The 25,331-nt window shown below is 48.0% G+C and overlaps 2 protein-coding genes across 2 annotated transcripts; one reads left to right on the plus strand and one right to left on the minus strand.

Moving 5' to 3' along the window:
- Nucleotides 1-8,475: 8,475 nt before the first annotated feature.
- On the plus strand, nucleotides 8,476-8,955 carry LOC311185512 (ADP-ribosylation factor-like protein 2-binding protein; the record flags this gene model as incomplete). The annotated part of the gene is made up of 1 exon (XM_084256137.1): nucleotides 8,476-8,955. The coding sequence occupies exon 1, from the start codon at nucleotides 8,560-8,562 to the stop codon at nucleotides 8,953-8,955; it is 396 nt and encodes a 131-aa protein (XP_084112263.1). The 5' UTR covers nucleotides 8,476-8,559.
- A 3,841-nt stretch (nucleotides 8,956-12,796) lies between these two features.
- Nucleotides 12,797-18,665, minus strand: LOC311185678 (keratin, type II cytoskeletal 3-like; the record flags this gene model as incomplete). The annotated part of the gene is made up of 9 exons (XM_084256397.1): nucleotides 12,797-13,305; nucleotides 13,730-13,764; nucleotides 14,190-14,410; nucleotides 14,674-14,799; nucleotides 14,905-15,069; nucleotides 15,608-15,703; nucleotides 16,390-16,450; nucleotides 16,601-16,821; nucleotides 18,030-18,665. 9 exons carry the CDS (start codon nucleotides 18,663-18,665, stop codon nucleotides 12,797-12,799), a joined length of 2,070 nt encoding a protein of 689 aa, XP_084112523.1.
- Nucleotides 18,666-25,331: the final 6,666 nt, after the last annotated feature.

Raw genomic sequence — 25,331 nt, forward strand, 5'->3', positions numbered from 1 at the left:
AGAGAGTGACTAGAGTGTGTGGCTAGAAAAGAATAACCCCAGGAATTTTGAGGTGTGGTGGAACTGTGCCATACCCTGATTGTGGTGATCATTTCACAAATCAATGCGTGTATAACTGTGTTACATTGTACAGAATTCTCTACCCAAAAAAGGTCTATTTTAACATAGGATAATTAAAAACATACACAATAGCGAGAAGAACATGTTGACCAATATCACAGGGCAGAGGGCACTAACTTAGTAGGACTCTAACTTTATGACCAGGTTTCTTCAATGGAAAAGTTACAAGGATGAAAAAGAGCAACGGGAAGCTGTACCTAGGAACTATTTGCAACATATGAACATTATTTAGACCCTGATTCAAACAAGTGAGTTGAATGAAAATTTTCTTGAGGCATTATGGGAATTGTGAACTCATGGGATATTTGATCATATTAAAGAATTAATTTTTACCTTGCAAAGGGTGATAACTTTATTATGGTTATAATATTTGGAAACCTCATCTTTTAGAGAGACAAAATACTTATAAACCAAATTGTGTGATATCTGGGATTTGCTTCAACATAATAGGGGGCTCAGGGTAGTAGGTAGAGGCAAGACTATAGTGAACTGATTATTGAGCGGGGTGATGAGGACAGAGGAGTCACTGCACTACTCTATTTTTATATTTGATTGAGATTTTACATAATAAAAAGGGTTTTAAATGAGCTATTCCCCTGAAACCAAATATAACACCATTCTTCTCTGTTACAAATAAGCTTTTTTGCTTTACTTAAATAGCAGTTTTCTTTTCAGAAAAACCAATAGAGAACATCTTTGTATATAGTTCAAATACGTAACTGGGCTGAACCTAGTCAGAGTAATAAGTAAGTTGCATGCAGGACCAGAACCCAAAAATAACTTGACAATTTGGAACTTGAGCCATATCTAACAACAAAGATTTAGCAGAGATCAATGTAAATTAAAACCCTACATGTGTGTTCAAACAAAGCAGCTGTACACTTCAGCATAGGGAGATATGGTTGCACAATGTTTTATATGTAGAGGAACAACCAGCCTGGGATGAGTCAGCAACAGGAAGGGGCTGCCAAACTCCCCTATAAGGTCAGATGCACAAAAAGAAACCTCATGCCTTCCCCTTTCCTGGGCTAATTAGGCCTCACTTTGAGGGTTGTGTTGGGTTCCAGATCCAAAAGATATCTATGGGGGGGGGGGGGGCAGGGAGGATAGGTAAGTAGGCTCTAATTGCCCAGGTCCATCCCCTAGGTCAACAGGAGGCCATGCTATTTTGTTTGCCTTCTTCAAGTTTCAGAAATCATGATGGTAATTGCTCCCTTTTATTGAAGTGCTTATCTTGTTCTAGGAGCTGCTCCAAGCTCTCACTTGCTTTATAAGATTTAATCAGTCCATCAATCAACAGGTGCTATAGAGTTTATAGCACCTGCCCAATATTATGTACACACCGTACATGCATAGTCCTCTTTAAAGACTTTATAATCAAGGAAGTCCCTCCAGCAAGATGGTGGCAGACTGAAGACAGATGCAAAAACTCCTATTGTCATCATACACAATAGGAGCATCAGTCCCCCTGAAAGGGTTAGGGAAAACTCTAAATGAACTTTGTTTAAAGTAATAACAATGGGGGCCTCCCCGGTGGCACAGCGGTTGAGCGCTGGGTTGCGAAGCTGCCCGCAGCCTCTGAGGCGCCGGTTCGATCCCCGGCTGCTCCCCGGCCACCGGATGAGGGTCCCACGTGGCGCGCAGACCTCTCCTGCCACCCGCTGCTCCCCTCAGCAGTGTACTTCGGTCCTTCTGCCTGCTCTGCTCCCCGCTCTGGCTCTGGTGAATTCTCTCACCCTCCTGCACTTCTGACTGTACCCAGTGCATGTATAAACAAAACAAACGAATAAATAAATAAAAACACATGCCTCTTTATAAAAAAAAATAAATAAAAAAAAAAATAAAGTAATAACAATGGGCAGTACAACCCACAAGAGGAAGGAGAGGCCACTGTAGAGAAACCCCTTCACCTGTTGGGCACACACCAACATCAGGGGTCCCAAGACCTAGAACTGCACTGGATAATGGGTGCACAAGCAGGCACTAGGACCAAGGGCATATTGCAGGAGATCTACAAGGTGAGGGCACAGAGCAAGCATGACTGGCTTGATCTGTGGCTCTTAACAATTGTAGGCTGAATCAAGACAGAGCACCTGGACTTCCTCATAGAAGAGACTACTACTGAAGTCCAGGTTAAGGTGTATGAAACACCTGCCACCACCACCCCAACCCAGGTTGACACATCCAAATCACCTGTCATGCCCTATCCCAGACTGAGATATATAAAACACTTGCCACCACCCCCCACAAAGAGTTTCACAATAGGAATTTCATCTATCGGATGGTGAACCTCTGGTGCTTATTATCCCAGTCCACTCTGAAACCTACTACCTCTTGGTGGGTAGAGGGTCCATGACTACTCCAACAATTAAAAACAACACTTGAAAATTTATCTTTATACATGCAAAATCAAAAATGGTAGGCAGAAGAACACAGTACAAATGCTAGAACAAAAGAAAAAAAACACCACCTGAAAGGAGCCATGTTTCAGTGGAGCTGCAGAATTGCAGTACATGACAGAAGGGGAATTCAGGGCAACATCCAGACAGTTCTGATGGAACTTAAAAAAACAATGGAGGATGTAAAACAAGAGAATAAAGATAATGAAAATAGGAGACAACTGCCTTCAGAAGTAAAGGAGTTAAGAAGCACTAGAATTAATTTAAAATATGCATTTGAGGGCCTTTATAGCAGACAAACAGAAGCAATGGAGAGAATTAATGATCTTGAAAAACACAATATGGGAGAACACAGAATTGAACAAGGTAGAGAAGAAAAAAATTTTTAAATGAAAACTGTATGAGGCCTCTGTGGGACAGCTTAAAGAGAAACAATATGTGTATCATGGGGATCCCAGAAGGAGAAGAAAAAGAGAGAAGCATAGGAAACCTATTTAAATAAGTGATCACTGAAAACAATCTCTTTCTGGGAAATGAACCGGAAGCTGTGGTCCAAGTGGGCCAAAGAGAGCCAAACAAAATAATGCCAGACAGGCATACACAAATATTATAGACACTTGTGAAAACTAGGACATCAATAAACACTGAGACTGTGAGTGTAAGATGGGGAGCGGAGGAAAGGGCCAGGGCACACAAGGGATGGAGGTGTAAAAAGAGAAAAGGATTATGCAGGTGTGATTAAGGATCTTGAGATAGAGAATTTGTACCAGTTTATCCAGGTGGCCCCAAACTTATTTTATACCTGAAAGTCTTTTAACCCCCTCCACCCATTTCTTCCTCGTTTAAAGCTGAACTTAGGGACAAAAGTTTACTTAATCTCAGAAATCTGTGATCATAATGCAAGTAATCATAACTAAAGTAGGTAATGAGAGAAATTGAGTTTGGAAGGAGAAATGGTGAGTGTCAGGCTCTTGAGAAAGAGAAGTCCCTCCAGGCAGCGAAATCATATTTCAGCACCAAGGACAGAGCAAAGTCTCTCACATCCACCAGAGACACCCCATGCCCCATATGTATCATAGGAAACAAAACTACACATGTGTTATTAGCATGTGTTCTGGAGTCCAACCGCCTATGTTCAAAAACTGGTGATACCAACCGCTAACTTTGGCCCCGTGTAAACTACCCTTCCATGCCTCATTTTCCTCCATTGTAAAATGCGGGTGACCATACATACCTACCTCCTTATGAAGAATAAATGAGTTACATGTAATTCTCAGAATAATTCCTGGGATGGAAGTAACATCTAACTAAAATTTTTTTCAGTTATTTATTTTCCAGAACCTTGAGATCTCAAGATGTGGAAGGGAAAGGGAGAATGGCTTCCTAGAGGGCTCTCCAGATTGACCTCTCTGGTTAGACTCTCCATTTTGACTTCCAATTTCATTTTGCTCATGCAGAAACATCTGCATCCTGAACATAAGGGACAAAGAATCAGGTCTCTAAGCTTCAATATTACTCTCATTAGAGCTGTGTGGAGATTTCTGGACCTACTAAACATAGAGCTTCCATATGGTCCAGCAATTCCACTCCTAGGGATTTACCCAAAGGACACAGATACATCAATTCCAAAGAGCACCTGCACCCCTATGTTTATAGCAGCCCTGTTTACAATAGCTAAGCTTTGGAAACAGCCCAAATGCCCAAAAATAGATGACTGGATCAAGAAGATGTGGTACATATATACCATGGAATATTACTCAGCATTCAAAAAAGATAAACACATGCAATTTGCAGCAACATGGATGGTGCTGGAAGGGATCATGCTCAGCGAAATAAGCCAAAAAGAAAAAGAAAAATATCGGATGGTCTCACTCATAGCAGGAATCTAGAAAACTTAAATAAGGGATCAGGAAAATGAATAACTATAAGAAAGTGAAAATCAAAATCAACAAAAAACTATGAACCAGAGACACTTTTTGGGGGGTAGGGGCCGAGATGGGAGGGATTGGGGTCAGAATGGGGCATGTGCAGTTGTATGGGGGAATATAAAAATAAAATTTATTATTTAATAAATAAATAAATAAATAAATCTTTAAAAAAAAATATTACTCTCATTAGTGACCATCACATTTCATAAATCTGACATCATATTTAAATGGAGATAAGAACAAAAATCACATAAAGTAGACATACTTGGCAGCAGAGATTTCCCAACAAAGCTCAGTGTTAGAAAGGTTATTATTATCAAATTTTATAATTTGGATGATTATGATGGTACTTTTCAACAGTCAACAATGAATAGTATAATAAAAGGCTCAAAATGGTTTTGCAAGTGGTAAGCCACTTCAGAGATACCTTAAGCTGCAGAAAGGAAACCACTGGGGCAGAGGCTCCCATGTGAGGCTGGCACTGACCTGCACTCTGGCCATCAGCAGCAGGACAACACTTGGAAAACCTGCTCCAGAGAAAGTGCCTTCCCAGAAAAGACACCGTTATTCACCGCTTTCAATTTGCTCCATCTCCTCCCTGCTCAGTCCCACTCCCCTGTGCCCTCCTTCAGCATCATGAAATCATGCCCAGCCTCTGATTGAGATGTCATGTTCTGAAGGCAGCTATACCATGGGGACGGGCACACGTGCCAGGAAAAGGAGTTCACCCAGGAGGTGGTGGCCGACTGGGGTAGAGATGCAAGTGAATATTTCCTGGACATGGCCAGGCAAAAGCCAATTAGGTGGGGCCTCCCTGGTGGTACAAAGGATTAAGCATAGCACTATGAAGCTATCTGTAGCCTCTGCAGCACAAGTTCGATCCCCGGTCAGGGAAATGACCCACATGGAGCAGCAGACCTCTCCTGTCTCGACCACTGCTCCCCTCAGCAGTGTATTTCAGTAGATCCTCCTGTTCTGCTCCCCACTCTGTCTCTGGTGAATCCTCTCACCCCTGCACTTCTAGCCTGCACCCCAATTCTTGTATGTATAAATAAATAAATACAAAAGCCAATTTGGTCACATGGACAATAAGATTGGTGGGGCCCCATTTCTGACACTATGACACCCCATTTCTGACACTCCTGGATATTAGAAATAGAAGGGGGAAATCATGTAATGAAATGATGTCATAACTCACACTCTAGAGTCTCCTGTGCTGGGAAATCACCCTCATCACCATGAGCCAAGGCCTATCATGACATATTGGTGACCCCAACAGCTGTCTGGGACCTGTTGGAACTGACAAGGTTCTGGCCAGATACCACAATGGCAGAATGGCCCCTGGAGCTGTCAGTGGCCTGGGCTAGCCTGCTGAGTGGCCAGTTCATTATTTTTTCTGGATGCAGAAAGATGTCCTGGTTCATAAAATCTCTGAGAAAAGACATTCTGGCACAGAGAGAAGTGACCCTTTTCATAGGTGCCAGTGAATTTGGTTCATTAATTGGATGATTTTCTAGCTTTCATTCCCTGTATGAAACTAATCCCCACACCAATTTCTTTTGCTGTGATCTCAGTCTCCAATTCAGGAGCCTGTAATTAGCCTTACAGACTGTGTGGATTTTGTGCAAGAACACACTTGGGTCCTTGCTTGAGAAATGATCTTGGGTCCTGCCTGCCATAGCCCAGCCCAGGGCCCAGGGCATTGGCTTCTCAGGAGCCAGCAGGTTCAATTACATGACTCTATGGCTCTTTTATTCCCAAAACCTTGGGTGTCCCCTGGTGTCACTCTGCTGACTGCCTCCCAGAAAGAATGAGGTTCATACAGGAATCTGGGAGGAGTCTGGGAAGGTCAAGTGAAAAGTTGGGTTCCTCCAGATTGAGACACCTGCAAGTCTTACTCACTGTATATCCACGCAGCTCCCCAGAAACCCTGAGCTGGTCCACTCCTGGATCAGCAGCACAACCGGCACTTCAGCTATCTGACTAGCAGAGGGGTGAGTATTAGGAAAGAATGTTCCAGACTGACCAGAGTCTTGAATGAGTGGACCATCTGAGCTTTAGAATTCACCATTGGGGTGACCACAAGAGGTCCCAACATCCCCCTCATCGCCCTGTGATTCCCTGCATAGTTCTATTTTTCCTCAACTCACCACCCCAGTGGGCCTCATGTCACCTACCTTACTCCCACACCTAGTCTCTTCCCCTATCAAACAGGTCCTCAGCCCCTGTTTCAGGAAACTCCCCTTTCAGACAGACCCCCATGGACTCTGCTACCTGCATTCCCGTCCTTCCTCTCCCCTGCACAAGGGCTACAGCCCTGCCCACTGTATAGTAGACACCAAGAGGACAGGGCCCCCAGCATTCCCCATCCCCCAGTACAGCATCTGGCCCATTGTGGGTCGCAGGTTTTGTAGAAAGAATGACTGTCCACCTCCTCCTGCTCTGGCACTGCCCCTCTGTGTGGGTATGAGTGTTCCACCTCCATCATCACACTGGACACTCTTCCATCACATCATCTCTTACCCTAAGCTCAGGGTAGACCCCTACACACACATCAGGTTGGGGTTTTGAAAGACAGACTGACTAAATATACTGCCATTAAGAGAGACCTCACACACCAGGTGTCTTTCTGGGGCAGAGAGAAGTGAACCTTTTCAAAGGTGCCAGTGAATTCTCACACTTTCTTAACCCTTCTAAACCCACTCACAAGCCAACTTGGGTGCCTGTCTTGGCAGCCTGACCTCTCCAGGGGCCTGGGAGAGAGGTTTCAGATTGTTCTCAAACTAACAAAGTAAGTAATTTTGGGGGCCTCCCCGGTGGCGCAGCAGGTTGAGCGCCATGCTCTGAAGCTGTCCACAGCTTCCGCAGCACAAGTTCGATTCCCAACCAGCCAGGGAGATACCCACATGGTGCAGCAGACCTCTCCTGCCTCACGCGCTGCTCCCCTCAGCAGTGTCTTCAGTCCGTCTGCCTGTTCTGCTCCCCACTCTGTCTCTGGTGAATCCTCTCACCCTCCTGCACCTCTGACCTTTACCCCAGTTCTTGTATAAATAAATAAAATCTTTAAAAAAAAAGCAATTTCATCAAAAACTCCACATTAAAAAAAATTATAAAAGTCTTGCTGGCAAAAAAAATCAGCAGTCAATTAAGAAAGGTACCTACTTTGGCAAGATGTCTACCAGGGGCTACTGAGTAGAAGAAAGTGTTATATATTATACAATATATATTATATAATATATTATATATTAAGTGTTATATTATATAATATATTACCACAATTAATAAAACTAGAGAAAAGAAAATGTTTTTAATAAAATCATAAGGTAGAGAAAATACATTTATGGTAGTATACTGTATTTGGTGGTATCTTACATTTATATCATTTGTTTACAAGAAAATTTTTTCACAAGTGGACAACCCACGCAGTTCAAACCCATGTTGTTCAAGGATCAACTCCATTCATTCATTAAATCTTTACAACAACCCTAAAAAAATCTTTTTTACAAATAGAGATATACTGCATATATTCTTTGTAATTTTTTTCATTCATTATTAAAATCTTCGATATCATGTTAAAAAAAATTGCCCAAGAATACCACTTTGTTCATAAGACTGGAGAAAGAGGAAGTCATGTACACCCCTTCTGTAAGGCTCAATTGCTGCCATCTTTCTGGACAACCTTTTGATAATAGAAAACCATCTGACAATATAAGTGGCTGAACAATTGCACACCTAGGAAGTCATCTTAAAAGAATGCCTAGGACACATTCAGAGATGTGTTCATTGCAGCACTGGCTGATTATAGTAGGGAGAGTAGGAATAATATATATCAAAATGTGCCACATCCAGGTGAAGGAATATTATGCAGTCATCAAGAATGACGGTCTCGGCCATGGTGACGGGAGGCAGGGCGTGGCCCCGGGAGGTGGGCAGTGCGGGCCAGACTCCACCCCGGCCCCAGGCGGGAGGCCGCAGGACAGCTCAGCCCGGGCAGCATGGACATGGGAGAAGTAGACGGAATCCTGGAAGAAGAGAGCCTCGCGCTGTCGGCCGAGTCTTCTGCCTCTGAAGCCGAATTTGATGCTGTGATTGGATGTATCGAGGACATTATCATGGACACCGAGTTCCAGGTACTGCAGAGAAGTTTCATGGACAGCTATTATCAAGAATTTGAAGACACGGAAGAGAATAAACTCAGCTACTTGCAAATTTTTAATGAGTACCTTTCTCTAGTGGAAAAGTATATCGAAGAAGAGCTGCTCAGGAGGGTTCCCGGATTCAACATGGCGGCCTTCACCACGACGCTCAGGCAGCGCAAGGACGAGGTGACTGATGACATATTCGACATGTTACTCACGTTCACGGACTTTCTGGCATTTAAAGAGATGTTTCTGGACTACAAAGCAGAAAAAGAAGGCCGAGGACTGGACTTAAGCACGGGTTTAGTGGTAACTCCCTTATGCAAATCATCTTCTATGCCAAATTCCCAGCAGAGTCAGCCCCGCTAGCTCCTGCCTTCAGGCAGCACGTGCCTTCTGGGCCTCATGGGCCCAGGAGGGCAGGAAAACTTGTGCTTGTGATGACAGCAGCGTACATCTTAGAAACACTGTTCTGTGACTCTTTATGGATGTTAGGTAGTAATGAAATAGGCCGAAAAGATAAATTACCTGACCTTCCTAGGACTTCAGCGTTTCCTAAAACACTTTCTTCTACTCAGTAGCCCCTGGTAGACACCTTGCCAAAGTAGGTACCTTTCTTAGGTGTATCTGAGAGTCAGACTGCTCTGGGTCAAGACTGCATCAAGCATTCCACCGGGAAAGCCCCTTCCGCCCCAACATGCGTGTCCCATGTCAGCCAAGTGGAGTGAGGTCATTACAAACTCCCTGTTCCAAATACCACAGCTAGACTGTGCTTCTTTGTGCTCATAGCAGTGGCACTTGGGTAAGTTTCAGTCCTTCAACACTGGTGGCTCATTTGTGTAGGGTTTTTGACCATTTAGGAGTACTTATTGGGAGTGTTAAAACAACTGTTGCCTCCAGTCATCAAAGCTCAGGATTGCCAGTTTCCCATACACTTAGAAATATCCCATTTTCTCCAGCCCTTAGTCTGGCCTCAGACATGACACACCGATGTCTTGGAATTCTCTTTTGATCTGGTCTGGACAGCTTTCTGTCACTTTGACCTTCCTCCATGTTGCCCAGGCTCTTTCCTTGCCAAGCCTGCTCCAGGCTTCCTCTCCAGCATGTCTTGATTGACCTCCTCCACCATCTCTCCTCACAAAAGTTCACAGGAGGGTCCAGGGTTCTCACTGTCAATTTTCAGTTCCATTCTGTCTTAAAGGGTGACCTGGAGTCTTCCTGTCAGTCTGGAGGGCAGGCAGTATTCCAGAATATTCATTTTGATTCATTCTTTCAACTGACCACCAAACTTTCACAAGTTCCCACACACTCTGCATGGCCCTGAGGTGGGTCTCTGCACATGGAGCAGGTGATTAGAGAAACTAAAGCAGCAGCATTCGGGGATGGCTGCTTGAGTCTAACCAGAAGTTGGGTTAACCCATGACAGTCAGCCTCTTCCCAGTAATTCAAGCAACGCATGGACCAGGGCACCTGGGAGGCTGTCCTAGAGATTCGTGCCATTTCTTGTAATGTCTCTAAAATGCCAGTAAGAACAGCAATCCAGACCAGACCATTCTGCTCCCAAGTACCCAAACTGCATGGGTTAAATGGGGAGCAGAACTGCCTTCAACCTGTAAGACTTGAAAAAATGAGCAAGAATTTATTGAACTCTCAAGTGTAGAAACTTTAAAATGTCTCTTCATAACTATCATCCAAACAGCAAGAAACAACAAAAATTGGGGAGGATGCAAAGAAAAAAGAAAACTCATACACAGTTGAGCATGTAAATTGGAGAAACCAAGTATGGAATACAGTATGAAGATTCCCCAAAATATAAATAAAAATATCACATGATCCCACTGCTGGGTAGTTATCTGAAGAATATGAAGACACTAATCCAAAGAGATCTATGCACCCCCATGTTCATCACAGCATTATTTACAGTTGCCAACAGTTGGAAACAGCTGCCTGTTGATGGGTGAGTGGATAAAGAAGATGTGGTACATATACACAAAGGAATACTACTCACCTATTAAAAAGATGAAACTCTGCCATATGTAATAACAGAGATGGACCAAGAGGGTATGACACTGAGTAAAATAAGACATAGAAAGACAAATACCATGGGACTTCATGTGGTAGGTAAAGAAACAAAACAAATGAACCCAACAAAATAGTTCCACTGTAAGAACAAGGTAGTGGTTATCAGAAGGGAAGGGGGCGGGTAGATTGGACAAAGGGGGTTCATAGTATGATGATGGATGAAAATAGACCTTTAGGGGTGAGCAGAATGTAGCTACACCAGTGTTGCTCTAGAAGTCTGTATGCCTGAAACCTGCATAAGTTATCAACCAAGGTTACTTCAATAAAAAGTATTTTAAGTCTCTTTCTCCACGTCTTGAGACAGGGCTTCTATAGGTAGAGCAGATGGCATGAGCTTAGTCCCATCTTGGGCTCAAAAACCTGGAGGCCAGGACCTGGCACTCTCCTAGAACCATCAGACAGAGGTACAGATGCCTTCTCATAAGCCCAGCTCTAATGACTTCTGAGAAGGTGGATTATCCACACTGATTTACAAGCCAGAATCTGACCGTGCTCAAGGGCATGCAGATGGATTGGTTCTGGGGTGTGGAGAAGAGAAGATGATCTTTTTTTTTTTTATTATTAGTGTCTTTTTTTTTTTAAAGATTTATGTATTTATACAAGAACCGGGTATAGGCCAGATGCGCAGGAGGGTGAGAGGATTTACCAGACACAGCGGGGAACAGAACAGGCAGACTAATGAAATACACTGCTGAGGGGAGCAGCGGGCGAGACAGGAGAGGATTCCCTCAGCAGCTGCCTCATTACCCCTGGCCTCCCTGGGCCTGGATGGGGATCAGCTTTCTGTTGAAATTCTGGAAGAAGAGCAAACTGCGTCTTCCCCGTTCCTAATTTTGCATCCATGTGTAGTGAGCTTCGCCAGGCACTGCTCCTGCCCTCTCTCTGCCCTGGTTTGCTTGGCACGAGTCTCTCTGAGACTCTGGTCATCCACAGCACATATAAGTTCCGCTCTCCTTTTTACCATGAGGGGTCTGACCCCATGGGGAGGCCATGACAGCCATTGCTGCCACAGCCCAAGTGGGAGAGCGGGCCTATTTCCAAGGTCCTGTAACAGGACACTCACCCCACCCGACTCTGCGTCCTCCACACGCCCAAAAGCCACCTTCTCCAATATCTGTTCTGATAAGCCCAGGATAGCTCTGTTTTGTCACACTTGTCATAATTGTCAAAAGGCCCAGGCTCTTGTAATGCTTTTTAACTGAATCAGAACCTGGGCAGAGAAAAGAGGGTATTGCCCACTTCCGACTATAAGAACTGTATTTGCAGGAAGAGAATTTGCTCTGGCTGACGTGGGGGTGGAGCGAAGGAGCCAGAGTCCCAGTGGAATTTATTCCCTCGGTGAGCTGCAAAAGCCTCTTCTAAGACTGGATCCTGGAGGCCTGCTCAGAGGCAGGAGGCTGGATGGCAAGACCTGGAGTAAGGAAGGCCCCCACTTAAACACCATAAATATTCTTGGACAGACCTGTGACAAGAACCCAAACAAGTAGATAAAGGAAAAGCCAAGACTGTTCGGTGTCCTTTAGATCCACGCCTGAACTCCTGGAAGACACCACCCCTAGCTGACACCCTCCACCTTGGCCTTCTGTGAATCCTTCAATGAAAGCCAAACACCAGATTGTGAGATACGAGCAATTTATTGAGGAAGTACAATATAGTCATCACCAGAGGATCCAGCGCTCTGGGAGTTATGAAGCAGGTAAGTCAGGATATGATGCCCAGATTGAGGAAGAAAATCCTGGGAACCAACAGGCCAAAAATCCTCACCCTCCCACACTGGCCCCACTGCATGGCCTCCTCGGGGGTTTGACTTAGAGGCGCCAGCTTCAGGCCATCAGCTCCTAGTGAGAGAGAGAGCCGGGCCAGAGTGGGAACAGGCCAGGCGGGGTATGCCACGCTGGTTAGGGCTCAAGTGTTCTGTCCAAAGTCGGGAGCCATGGCTGGGCTCACCTGGGGGCACCACATTTGCAGACTTGCAGCTGGATGTCCCTGACTTGAGAAAGGTCTTGAGGTGGAGAAGCCCCTTCTCCAGGGAACTTGAAGAAAAGCAAGTTGAGGTGTGTTGAGGCCAAGCAGAGCGGGAAGCAGCTGAGAGGGAAGCAGGTGGGCACGGAGATCTGGCCCCAGAAGATCACTTGGAGCAGTGCTGGCTGGAGCTGGTGGTCTGGGAGTAGCGGACACTGCTGCTGCCACTTGCTGACTTGTAGCCGCTGCTTCCCGAGGACTGCATGCCGCCAGAGCAGGCGCCCAGGCCGCTCTGGCCCACCGAGCTGCTGCCTCTGCCACCGCTGCTGCCACCACTGACCCCTCCATAGCCACTGCTGCCGCCTCTGCTGCTGCTGCTGCCACCGCTGACCCCTCCATAGCCACTGCTGCCGCCTCTGCTGCTGCTGCTGCCACCACTGACCCCTCCACAGCCACCACTGCTGCTGCCTCCGCTGACCCCTCCGTAGCCACCACTGCCGCCTCTGCCACTGCTGCTGCCTCCGCTGACCCCTCCATAGCCACCACTGCTGCCTCTGCCACTGCTGCTGCCTCCGCTGACTCCTCCATAGCCACCTCTGCCACCGCCGACCCCTCCGAAGCCTCCATGGCTTCCACCAGAGGTGCTGCTGGTGCTGCTGACGTTGCTGACCACCGCTGCAGGAGAGAGAGACACTCAGCTCAGGCTAACGGCCTGGGCCTACAGCCCAGCCCTGCCCCGCGTGGCTCTGGGACTGGAGAAAGATACTCAGCTTCTCTGGAGCCACAAGTGGTAACCAGTGAGCATGAACCTGCCCTCTGGCGCCCTTTCCCAAGAACCAGAGCCAGTCATATGCTCAGAAATGTCTGGCTCTCCAGCCTACGGCGCTGCCCAAGAGTACCGAGGAGCTAGCTGCAGCCCGACGGTTTCCAGCTTACACAGGGCGGGCTGTGTGGCCATGGTCTGAGACCCCCAGGCACTATCTGGGGGCCCAGCCTCCTGCCATGGGTCAGGTTGTCCTGCCCAAGACCTGTCAGTGAGGATGTCGTTTGTAGGTGCCCTTTCTGCAAGCCAGGGAGAAGGCTTCTGAAGGCTACTTACAGATGCTCACGGCGCTTTGACACTCTCCAGACATCCTAAAAGAGACAAGAAGCCATGGGTTAGTTCTGCGGTGAGTCATTAGCCAGCGTTGGGGGTTCATGACCTCGGGAGCTACGTCCCTCATTTGCCCTAGCTGGGGTCAAGCTCCTGGGGAGGAAGGGCCAGGCCACGTCAGCTTCCATGGGCAGACGGCCGGCGAAAGGGGCTGCTTCGGGAGGTGCAGACGCCCAGAAGCTCCACGACCACACCCCAAGTCTCCATCTTCCCATCCTCCGCCCCTTCTTCCCAGATTGTCTGTTCAGTGACTTCCTCCTACCCAATTCCGCTTGATTAGCCAGCTGTCACCACCCCGTTCTGGGTTCTCTATTGCCAGCTCTCCCTGAGTGGCCCTTACCAACTTAGTCGCTATCACAGGTCACACTAAAATGTGTCCTGAGAACGTAGATACTGTGGCCCTCACCTGCACTCCTCGCCCTCCAGCAGCTTCCTGTAGGTGGCGATCTCCACGTCCAGGGCCAGCTTCACGTTCATCAGCTCCTGGTAGTCCCGCAGCAGCCGGGCCAGGTCATCCTTGGTCTTCTGCAGGACAGCCTGAAGCTCTTGGAGCTTGGCATTGGCGTCCTTGAGGGCCATCTCCCCACGCTGCTCAGCGTCTGCGACGGACCCCTGAATTTTGGCATTCTGGGGCAGGAGAGGGAAGATATCAATTAGCATGTTAAAGTCAGGCAACATCCCGCCTTCCCTGGAGCCTCCAGCCTGTCTCCATCAGGAGAGCTATTTCCCCCATGAATTATCACCCATTGGGGCTGCCTTGGTCTTTGAACTCCCCACAGGTCAAGGCTGCCTGAGATGGTCCCAGGAGTCCAGTCCAGGCGAAGAGGCTTGAGACGCTCGCCCCCACCCCTCCCTGGCAGCCCGGGAACCAGCAGCCCAAGCCAGCCCACCTGCTTCTTGACGTTCTCGATCTCGGCCCGCAGCCTCTGGATCATCCTGTTGAGCTCCATGATCTCGGTCTTGGTGCTCTTCAGGTCATCCCCATAGCTGCCAGCTGTGCTCTGCAGCTCCCCAAGCTGGCAGAGGAGAAACTCATCAACGTGACTTTGCCAAGTACAGGAACATCCTTAGGCAACTCAGTGAGACCTAAATCCAGGTTGGGGCAAGAGGAGGGCTCCTACCTTGCTCTGGTACAGCGCCTCAGCCTCGGCCTTGCTCCTCTCGGCGATCTCCTCGTACTGCGCCCGGACCTCAGCAATGATGCTGTCCAGATCCAGGCAGCGGTTGTTGTCCATGGACAGCACCACGGATGTGTCGCTGACGTGGCTTTGCATCTGGGACAGCTCCTGCAGGGAATGTAGATGGTCACTCTCCCCATCCCTGGCCCTAGAAGATGCCAAGAATGATGAAGTGCAAATGTCTTCTAGCAATGATGGAGCCAGGTGTGGGACAATTAGAAAAATAAATTTGCATTTCAAGCCTGGAAAAGCCTATAGGATGCCAGAAAACAAGGCTAAAAGAAAAAGGAAATACAACTGGGTGTTGGCCTGAAAAGATCAGCCAGTGCATGGATTTCCATGGAAATGCGTAGGGAGGAGTCTAAAGGAACTGGCTGTGATCCTGGTTTAGGAGCCAGAAGGAGGGTGTAGAACAAAACAGACTTGGGACAGAGGGGAAATAGGACAGAGAGGGGTCCTGCCCTGTCTGTGACCAAGCTGTGGGGGGGTGGGGGGATGCTAAGTTAGCATTTTATGGATGGGGCAGAGCTAAGTTCTGAGCCCTGTTGCTGGTTTTGTGAATGTCCTGCCACTTGACTGTCCCCTAAAGTCACACTCGGGAAGCTCAGGGCGATGCAGACAGGAAGGACCGTCAGTGCGGGCTCACCATCTCATAGAGTGTCCTCAGGAAGTTGAGCTCATCTGTCAGGCTGTCCACCTTGGCCTGCAGCTCCACCTTGTTCATGTAGGCTGCATCCACGTCCTGGGTTGGGGGGCGGGGGGTGCCATCAGAAATCCAAAAAACAACCTCCTGCTCCCCACCACCCATGACTCTCTCCTCCGTGCTCATCTCTCTGCCCCTCCTCCATCTCTCCTCCTGTGACTTCCCACCTCCCCCTTTTAAAAAAATAAGCAAAAACAGTTTTCTTCCTTTTAAACTGCTGTGACCAATCAAAACCTTAGTACGCTAACAAAATAGAGACCATAAGCAGCCAAGCACAGAGGTAAGACTAGGAAAAAATCACATCACATTTATCTAGTGCGTGGCTTGGTTATCTGCTCCTAAAACCCACCCTGCTAAGTAGAAAGGAAGGCCTTCTCCTGAGACTTCATCTCTAGGATGACCAGTTTCAACCAGCCACGGGGATTTTTTTTCTTTTTACTATTAATAACATCAGGTGCATTTGTAAGTTGAAAACCTTGTTATAAAAAAAAAAAAACCCACACAGAAACCCACAATGAGTTCATCATCACTAATCAGCTCCCTGGCCACAGCCAGACTGCAAATGTCTCCTTCAGAGCCACTTCCCTCATCAAACACGGCATTTCCAAAAATGTCAGGAAAATGTAAACCCCACACTCAGCACAGGGTCGCTGAGCCCTGGGGCAGCTGGCTCTGCTCTCCCCAGCTTGTCTGCTCTCCCCAGCTTGTCTGCTCTCCCTGCTCACCTTCTTGATCCCCACAAACTCGTTCTCTGCTGCAGTGCGCTTGTTGATCTCATCTTCATACCTGGAGGAGGAGACACACGTGTCAACAGTGACATTTCAGAAGTGAAACACAGGATGGGATCCCAAGTCTCCCCACACAGAGGCAGGGCCACGTTGGGCCCATGCCTCCTTGTTAATGCCCTGGCAGTGAAAACCCAGCAGGGCCCCTCACTTCTTTTTGAAGTCTTCCACCATGTCCTGCATATTCTTCAGCTCTCCCTCCAGATTCCCTCTCTCTGTCACAATCGAATCCAAGTGCTTGTGCAGGAAGCTGATGTAGGACTCAAAGAAAGGCTCCAGGTTGTTGGTGCCTGTGGAGGAATGTGAGTTCTGCTGCTGCAGGAGCCGCCACTTGGTCTCCAAGACCTGGTTCTGCTGCTCCAGGAACCGCACCTGCGTCAGGGAGGAAGAAGGATCAGCCTCTGGGGCTGGCCAGGTGGAGCCACCAACCCCAAAGGTGGGAAGTGACCCTTGTTCTCCAATCTGCAGTCACCTCTTTTTTGGAATTTGGGAAAGATGAGGATTTAGAAAAAGGAGAGCTAGGATGCTGAGTGCTGGGTCTCTACCTACTCTTTTCTCGTATTCTTTCTCCTTTCATCCTCACGGCCCCAATAAAAGAGGTGCTATTGTCCCTATTTTGTAAAAAAAGAAAACCAGACTCATTGAGATGGCTACTAGCAAGCCCAAGAGTTTGTTTATTGGGACCCTTCAGAACATAACTGAAAGAGGTCAGTATAAAAAAGTTGATTTTCTTTTTTAAATGAAAACATTTTTACTACCATACAGGGAACAAGACCTAACTCTTCCTTAGTTTGTTTTCACATTTTCCTTTTTGTCTCCCCTCTCAGTTAGTCAGCAACTATGGAAAATGTGCAAAAACAGCTGCCCTGAATTTAACTTCAAATCCAAGTTTCACCCTCTGACCTAGCACTCCCTTCCTGCCTCAGCGTGGACAGCTCTGCACAATGCCCGCTGAAAGACAGCAGCATTGGGAGGTAAGTCTGCTGCCAACAGTCAGTCATCACTGAGAGTTTGTTCAAGATTCATACTGATGCAAGTTGGATCGCCAGCTAGTTTAGAGTATCTAGCAATTGCTTTTCAAGAGTACATGAAAAGTTAACTATAATAATTTCCTAGCTGATGCCCCATTCTTTTTTTTATTTAATTTATTTTTTATTTTTTATATTCCCCATACAATTGCAACCCCCTGATTTTGACCCCAATCCTTCCTTTCCCCGTCCCCTGCCCCCCCAGAGTGTGTCTCTGGTTCACAGTTGTTTGTTGATTTTGATTTTTTTCTTTCTTATAGTTTAATGCCCCATTCTTAAAAAGAGCTAAAAGCACCTTTGGACCCTCACCTCATTTTCCCTGGTGCAGACCCTAGAAGGAAATCAGGAGCTAGAATCCTTGTCCCATTTCACAACTGGAGAAACAAAACCCAGATAGCAAGAGGGAGATGCCTGTTGTCCTATAGCACCAAGGCAGAACTTGGACAAGAATCCAGCACCCTTCTCTTCAGCCTGGCTGATCCCACTGACACCTGCCTGTACTCACCCCTTGGAGAGCCCAAACCCCCATGACACCTCTGGGCTTTGCCTTACCTTGTCAATGAAGGATGCGAACTTGTTGTTGAGGGCCTTGATCTGCTCCCGCTCCTGGGTCTTTACTTGTCCAATCTGGGGGTCAATCTCCATGTTGAGGGGCTGCAGGAGGCTCTGGTTGACTGTCACTTCCTGGATTCCTCCAGGGAAGCCACCAGGGCCAAAGCCACCAGGGCCACCAGGGCCACCAAAGCCACCAGGGCCACCAGGGCCACCAAAACCACCGGGGCCACCAAAACCACCGGGGCCACCAAAGCCACCTCCACCAAAACCACCAGCCCCTCCAAAGCCACCAGCCCCTCCAAAACCACCAGCCCCTCCAAAGCTACCTCCCATTCCTCTGCCACCACCAAAGCCACCTCCAAAGCCGCCACCACAGCTGCTACGTCCTCCCCCAAAGCCACCAGCCCGGGAGCCACCAGCCACGCTCATGGAGATGCTCTTGGAGCCACCCAGGTTGTAGAGGCTGTGACTGCCGAAGCCACCAGCTCCACCCCGGGCACCGCAGGCCCCTCCACCAGCTCCCCTGGTGCGGGCCACACAGCTCATCCTGCTGCTGCCAGAGACCACAGCAGAGCGGCCGGAGAAGCCCTGGCTCCCTCCACTGAAGGATTTCTGGCAGGCTTGTCTATTCATGATGAGAGGACTTGGAGGTGAGCTCGCAATCGCTTAGCAAGAATTGAGAGGGATGGAGACAGAGGATGAAGATGACAGAGGAGACTGGTCTTTATATACCGAGGAGTTTGGCTTGGCAAAAAGGAGACAAGCAATTAGCTGAGAGTCATCTTGGGTTTGGTTTGCCTCCCAGGCAATAAGTTGCTTCTAGGTTCCCAACACACCTCAAAAATAATCCTCTAGACCAAAATGACTTTGCTTTCTTAGCTTAATCACCCAGTCTTGCCTCAGTTGACAAAAGACCAGAGCTCTCCTCCCTCCACGTGATTTCCTCAAGGGTCTTAAAGATCTCAGACAGCACCTGACCCAGCAGGAAGAATTGGGTTTTGACAACAGGGGATTAGGAGCCACTGAGTTCCATGACACGAGGTAAAGATGGGACAACCTCTTACAGGTGGACCGTGCCCCTCCCTTGCAGTGCCGGTGAGAAACAGCCCCGCAGCATGTTGGCCATGCCTGCATGTTCAGAGAGAGATCCAGAAGGGGGCTGGGGTGGGAGAAACAAGGATGAGGAGTGCAAGTACCCTACAGTGGCCACCCTGGCACCATCACAGTCGCAGGCCTCTGGCTAAACCAGCCTGTCATTTGAGTGGAGAAATGCTCATGCAAAAGGGACTAAAGAGGAGATAAAACGTGCAGCCCGCAGGAAGAGAGAGGGTCATGCCTGAAGCAAACCAATGTGAGGCTTGGGAAGAGGAGGGACCATGTGTCTGGCCCCCTGCTGTCTGGGCGAGCCAGCACTCCCTGTGTGCCACCCCGGCCCTCACTGACAGCCCGCTTATCTACGGGTCATTTGCCCTTCAGACCCCGAGCTCATCAGGATCATTCCCAGTGAGTCCTGCTCACTCTGCATCCCCAGCAGCTAAGACAGGACGAGCGCACCACCAACCCAACCCGCGTTAACTGACTAATGACTGGTGTGTAAATAGATAAATATCTAGACCCAGATCCCACCCCAGTCTGATGGAATGAGAAGCTTCAGAGGAAGGACTTGAGTATCTGTATATTTTTAACAAGACTTTCGGGTCTTGATCAGGGAAGTTGGGGAAGCCCTGGTCTAGACTCTGGTGATCCAGCTGGGCCAGGGGACGGGGGACGGAGGATCCTTGACGGTGGAGCGAGTGTCACTGCTCTGACCCCACCCCTGAGCTGACCCATCTCCACCCCAGCCGCACCGCACACGGCAAGAGCAGGCTCCGGGTTATCTACACATGCGGCTTCACAAAGCATCATGGAGCAAGAGGAAGAGAGTCTCAGCTCCCCGAGAAATAGGTGGTTGGTATATTGCCAGAATTCCAGGGAAATGGGCAGCAGGCCCACTGTCTTTCTGGAGTCCCTGAAGAAGCTCAGGTGGAGGATTTGCAGTGCTCTGCAGCTAAGTCTCACGTCTCTGCCCTGCAGGTTGTCTTAAGTGGGTCTCTGGTTATCATCCCAGCTCCCCCGCCACTCGCCAGGACTTGGACAAGTTACTTAACTTTATGTCTTGGTTTCCTCAACTGTAAAGTGAGGATGATGACAGGCCCTTGGTGGCGTTGTTGTAAACATTAAACGAGCTAAGTAAATATAAAAGGCTTAGGACAAGCGGAATAAATCAGAGATACCCGGCACACAGTAAGTGCTGTATTCTCAGCCACAGTCGGGCTCTCTGGTGACACAGGGGAAGAGAATCACTTAGGTTTGACCTTGGCTTTTCTAGAGACAATTTTGCGCACACACACTGCCCCTGAGAAACTCATCAAAGGATGGTAAGAGGAAGAAACTGAGTATGAGCAGAGAGCAAGGAAACCAAGACAGGGTAGTAGAGAGCGAGACCTCTGCCAGGATGGGTTTGGGTCGGGCAGCCTTGGACTGTGATTTAATGCACTGAGTCTGTGCCCCTTCCTGCCTCACAGGCTTGCTCGAGCCTCACAGAATAGTCTAAGTGAACGTCCTTTGAAAACTACAAAATGCCACACACGAGTACAGTAGCTGTGGTCTAATAGAAAGTCTGTCGTGCACTTCAGAAGACCTGGGTTCAAATCCCTTGTCTGCCTCTCACTGAGTGACCATGGACAAGGTACTTGACTCCTTTGAGCTTCTCTTATTTGTGAAATGAGGGTTCTACCCTATTTGCAGGATTATTTTGAGATTTAAACACATCCTGCCTAATAACAAATGTTTGGATCTTAAATCCACATTATCTGTGTGTAGACAGTCCACAAAGGAGATTCTGTGTTGGGTTTTTCCTTGAAACATTTGCTCCACCCATCAATTGACTACCAGTCCCTCTTGGTGAGGTCTTTATTTATGTTCTTTGAGATTGCTTTCAAAGTAGAAGATCAAATGCTGGCTCACCTGAAGCCCCAGGGGAGAGCCCAAAGCAAACAATGAGAGACACCCATGCTTCTGATGCCCTCCCCTCCCTTGGCTCCAGTGCTGAGGCAGCGGGTGGCAGCCTCCTAAGTGTGGCTCATCTCTGCCACCCTGGCATATGCTGGAGAATAGTGATGGAGAGAGGCTATGGGCAGATTACCAAAGCACGGGTGTGGGCTGGGTTCCCCTAATCCACAACTCCCTGGCCTGCCAAAGCATCTCCTTATTTAGCAGGTTGGGGTTTACTCAACAGTTGATTAAAGCTGATGAAAATATTCAGAGTTAGCATCCTCGGCAATATTTTTCTTATTCACGGCAAGACCTTTTACAGCAGTGGAGTCTTAATGAGCTGCCTACTGCCAGCCGTCTGAGCTCTAATCCCTTACCTGCCAGAACTTTCTGTATAAAAGTTACCAAGAGGCTGAACACTCTAGTAGAGCCTTAGTTCTTCACCTATAAAATAAGGGGAATTGTCACCAAGCAGTATATTCTTTCTAACCAAATTGTTCCCTGGTACTCAGCGGCAGTGAGAACATTCAAGAATTGCCTACAACATTGTGGTGAGTACAGGACCAATTACGAGACAGTAGTAGCCTGTTGGTCAAGTGAGGGGACACCACTCTCCGCCCAGGAGCTGCTAAGGATGAGGGGGTGATGGTAATATGCCCCTTCAGACATATGGATTCTCAGATCTGATTTTCAAGAAAATCATTAATTGGTTTTCAAATAAAAATGAACAGTCATTCCAGCTATACTGCCCTGGACTAAGATTTACCACTGTTTTCTCCTTTTGCCATGTTAAAGTATAAACATCACCACTGAAATAACTTTATTTAGCCACCAAACAATAAAAATACATTACCATAGACAGCTAGCTCCCTTTACAGCTGAAGCTCAAGAAGTAAACATCTCTCTACAGCTAAGTCCTTTTATTGCCACGTCTAAGTGTTGGCAGTCACCATTCATTTAATGCAGGTCTTCTCTCCAGGCGTGATTAAAATAACTCTTTCCACCCTTATCTGGGAGGTTTCTCTTCCAGGATATGTCTCAAGCAGAATTCTAACCTCTAAAATAGCCCTGACAAAACAGTTCTGTAGTGAAGTAAATTTGAGAAGTCAAAATTCCACAGCTCCCTTCTTGGGGTTTTAATAAAACTCATTAGCATATTAAAAGCCCCAAGAAATCCTGTAGAAAAGAATCCTACAGAAGAGGTCTTTTTATTTTTACATAATTCTGATTATGTAAAACACTGTAATATGTTTGTAAAGTTATGTAATATGTTTTCTGGAAAGACCGCAAAATCCTTCTGTCTTATCTCCTGTTAACATGCTGTTAATATCCTTGGAGAGACACTCGTCCGACTGCGCGTCCAGAAGAACTAGAACGTGCAAGTAGAGCAGTTGGACTTAAGACATAAAGGCAGGAGACTCGTTTCATCCCTGGAGAGAAAGCATGTGTTCTAAGTGAGAGGAAGCAAAGAGCAGACTAAGGCCTGAGCCTGGAGAAATCAAGAGAGGGGTCCTGGGATGCTGGAAAGTGAAGTCCCCTGGGGCCCATTCTCCTGTCAACATGTATTTCTCACCAGCCATGGACCTTGCTGGGACCTTCTGGAAACCTTTGACCTTCCCTCAGCAAGCCCTATGGAAAAGGGGCGTCAGCCCTTCTCGGGGGCACGCTTGTTTTCTGGAACACCATTACAGTGCCTCTTCCCTCTCAGCTTGGAGGGATAAGAAACATGGTGGCCTTCGAGCCATGCCTGAATTCTCACCCCAGACCCCTCTTTTCAGTGACATGACCTCTGCCTCAGTTTTCTGCCCTGCCAGTTGGGATTAGCCCAGCCTCCTCTCCGGGTTGGTGGGGAGGGGTGCCTGTGGGAGTCCTGTGCCTTGAGATGGGAGTGCGTGGAAGTCCTCACACTCAGAGAAGGGCTGCGCGCCAGGCGGCCTTGCAGTGATGGCGCCAGGCATCAAGCCCCCGGGAAGACATCAGTTTGGAAGCTGAAGAGGAGGAAGGAGTTCTGCAGGACAGCCGGTGTAGCCCAGGCAGCACTGACTGCTGATGATTTTTGCATAGAATTGGAAGGAATCACAGCATTTCCATTGTTAAATAAAAGCCTCCTTCCTGCCTGACAGGCCAGCTCCCCACTGGAGGGGCTCATCAGTGATGCAAGTCATCTGTCAGCAAACACTTCCTGCGCTACTGCATGCCTCCCAAAAGAGTACAGATTACTGTTTAGTGAAATACTTTCCTCTTTCAAATCTGTGCTTCTTTCATCTGTCTGTGAAAAGAATACCAAGATGACTAACATTAATTGCCTGCCATAAACCAGGCTCTGAATTAGGCTGTTTACAAGTATCATTTCTCATTGTCATAAAGACTCCATAAAGTTGGAATTTTTATTCCCGTGTTACAGACAAAGGAGGTTGATTGACATGCCCCAGGTCCGCTGACAGAGCTGGGGTTGTAACCAGACTATGCCAAGTCTGTCATAGTGTGGGGGTCATTTTTATCTATGTGCACTCTGGAACATCCAAGTGGACCATCTCAGCGTGAAAAGTCTTTGATTTTTAAAGAATCCACCGTAGCTTGCGATGGGCGGTTGCACCTTGATATATGAACTTGAGTTAATGAAAAAGCTTTAAGTTTTATGAATTCTTTTTACTTCAAAGAGAAACACCCATCACCACCAAGCCTGTCCTAATCAATCTCTGGATTCCCACTGGAGATCAGAACTTTCCAGAGCTGAAGGTAGGCCTCCCAACTTCACAGGGCTTCCACTGGAGAAACCCCTCTTGCTAATGTAGGAACTTCAGGTTTGGTTTCTGGCTCCTCAGGACTCCACATGCCAGAGCTGGGCCAAGAGAGGGCCTCCAGGAGGGACCTGGGGTAACACAGCACAGGGCTTACAAGTGCAGGCTTGGGACTTGAGGCCACATCTGCTGTTCCCTGCTGCTGCCAAGTGTGACACTCTGCCTCTCAAAGCCCCAGCTTCCTCCTCTGGGAATGAGGATAATTGCTACCTGTCTCCTGTGAGGCTGTGAGAATTAAATGAGATGACATGTGAAAATGCCCAGTGTGTGACTAGCTCCGTGAGCACCAAACAAAAGGTCATGGCTCGAACGTGTGACTTTCGTCAATACATCAGCACAGCGATTGCCTGTCAACGTTCACCCTGTCCTCCTTAAGCACCTTGTGAACGCATGAAATTTATAATAGCTACAAGCCTGTGCTGGGCATCAGGAGGCACAGACAGGAAGGCACCGCCAGCCCTTCGATTAGCTTCCACTCCAGTGTGGAAAGGAGATGCTGACATTAGCCACTTTAATATAATATGACAAGTGAAAAAAGGGGGGTGATAAAAGTCTTTGGGAGCGTGTGAGGGCCCAGCAAAGCTTTCAGGAGACAGTGGCTGGTGATTTCGACGAGAAGTCAGGGCTGCTACAGATTGAAGGCAGAAGGGGCACCCCTAGCAAGGGGAGCAGATTACCAAGGACACAGAGTCGCAAACAGCCAGTGTAGACCTGCAGGCCCCTCACAGCCTTCAGCACTGGCCTTGAAAATACACATGAAGACACTTTGTTTATCCGGCTTGTTTCCTGCGTCTTCGCCCAGATCAAGGGCAAATTTTGTTGTTAATACAAACTCCCAACAACACAGATCTCTTTCAAGTATGTATTCAGCCCAGCTCCCACCCACAGCGCGTTGGCTAAGGCTCCTTTCCCGGGGAGGGGGAAGGAGATGGCCTCTTGCTTCGTGCAAGGCTTCTCAGCAGCAGCCCATGACATCTAAGGACAGGTGACTCTGCTCCGGCACTCTCCTGTGCCTGGCAGGATGCCTCATAGGCCTCTACCTTCAAGATGCTAGTAGCTCTCCTCCGGTCACACTGTAACAGCCAAAAATGGCATCTCTGTCTGTTCCCGGGAGGTGAAGCTGCCCCAGCTAGAACCACTGTTTCCCGCTGTCGCGAGCTGTCCTTTTCCTGCCCCGCTCTCCTCCAGGAGGCGATGAGGCCGACACCTCTTGCACTGCCCCACGGAGCCCAAGGGCACCAGCTTCTCCCCCCACACCTCTGTGAGCAGGTCTCTAGGAGAACCCTCCAGCCTTCAGCCTGGGCTGGGTTGGAAGAATTGGTGGCGATTAGCTTGACCTTAAGCACAGCAGAGTTTGCATCACAGAAAGGTTCCTGAGGGATAGAGATAAAATATGTGAATGTGTTTCCAAGACTGAAGTGAGTCTTTCTCCGTCATCCCAAGATTGTTGCAAGGTGTTCACCTT

The sequence above is a fragment of the Talpa europaea genome (assembly GCF_964194135.1).
Source record: "Talpa europaea genome assembly, chromosome: 15".
Taxonomy (NCBI): Eukaryota; Metazoa; Chordata; class Mammalia; order Eulipotyphla; family Talpidae; genus Talpa; species Talpa europaea.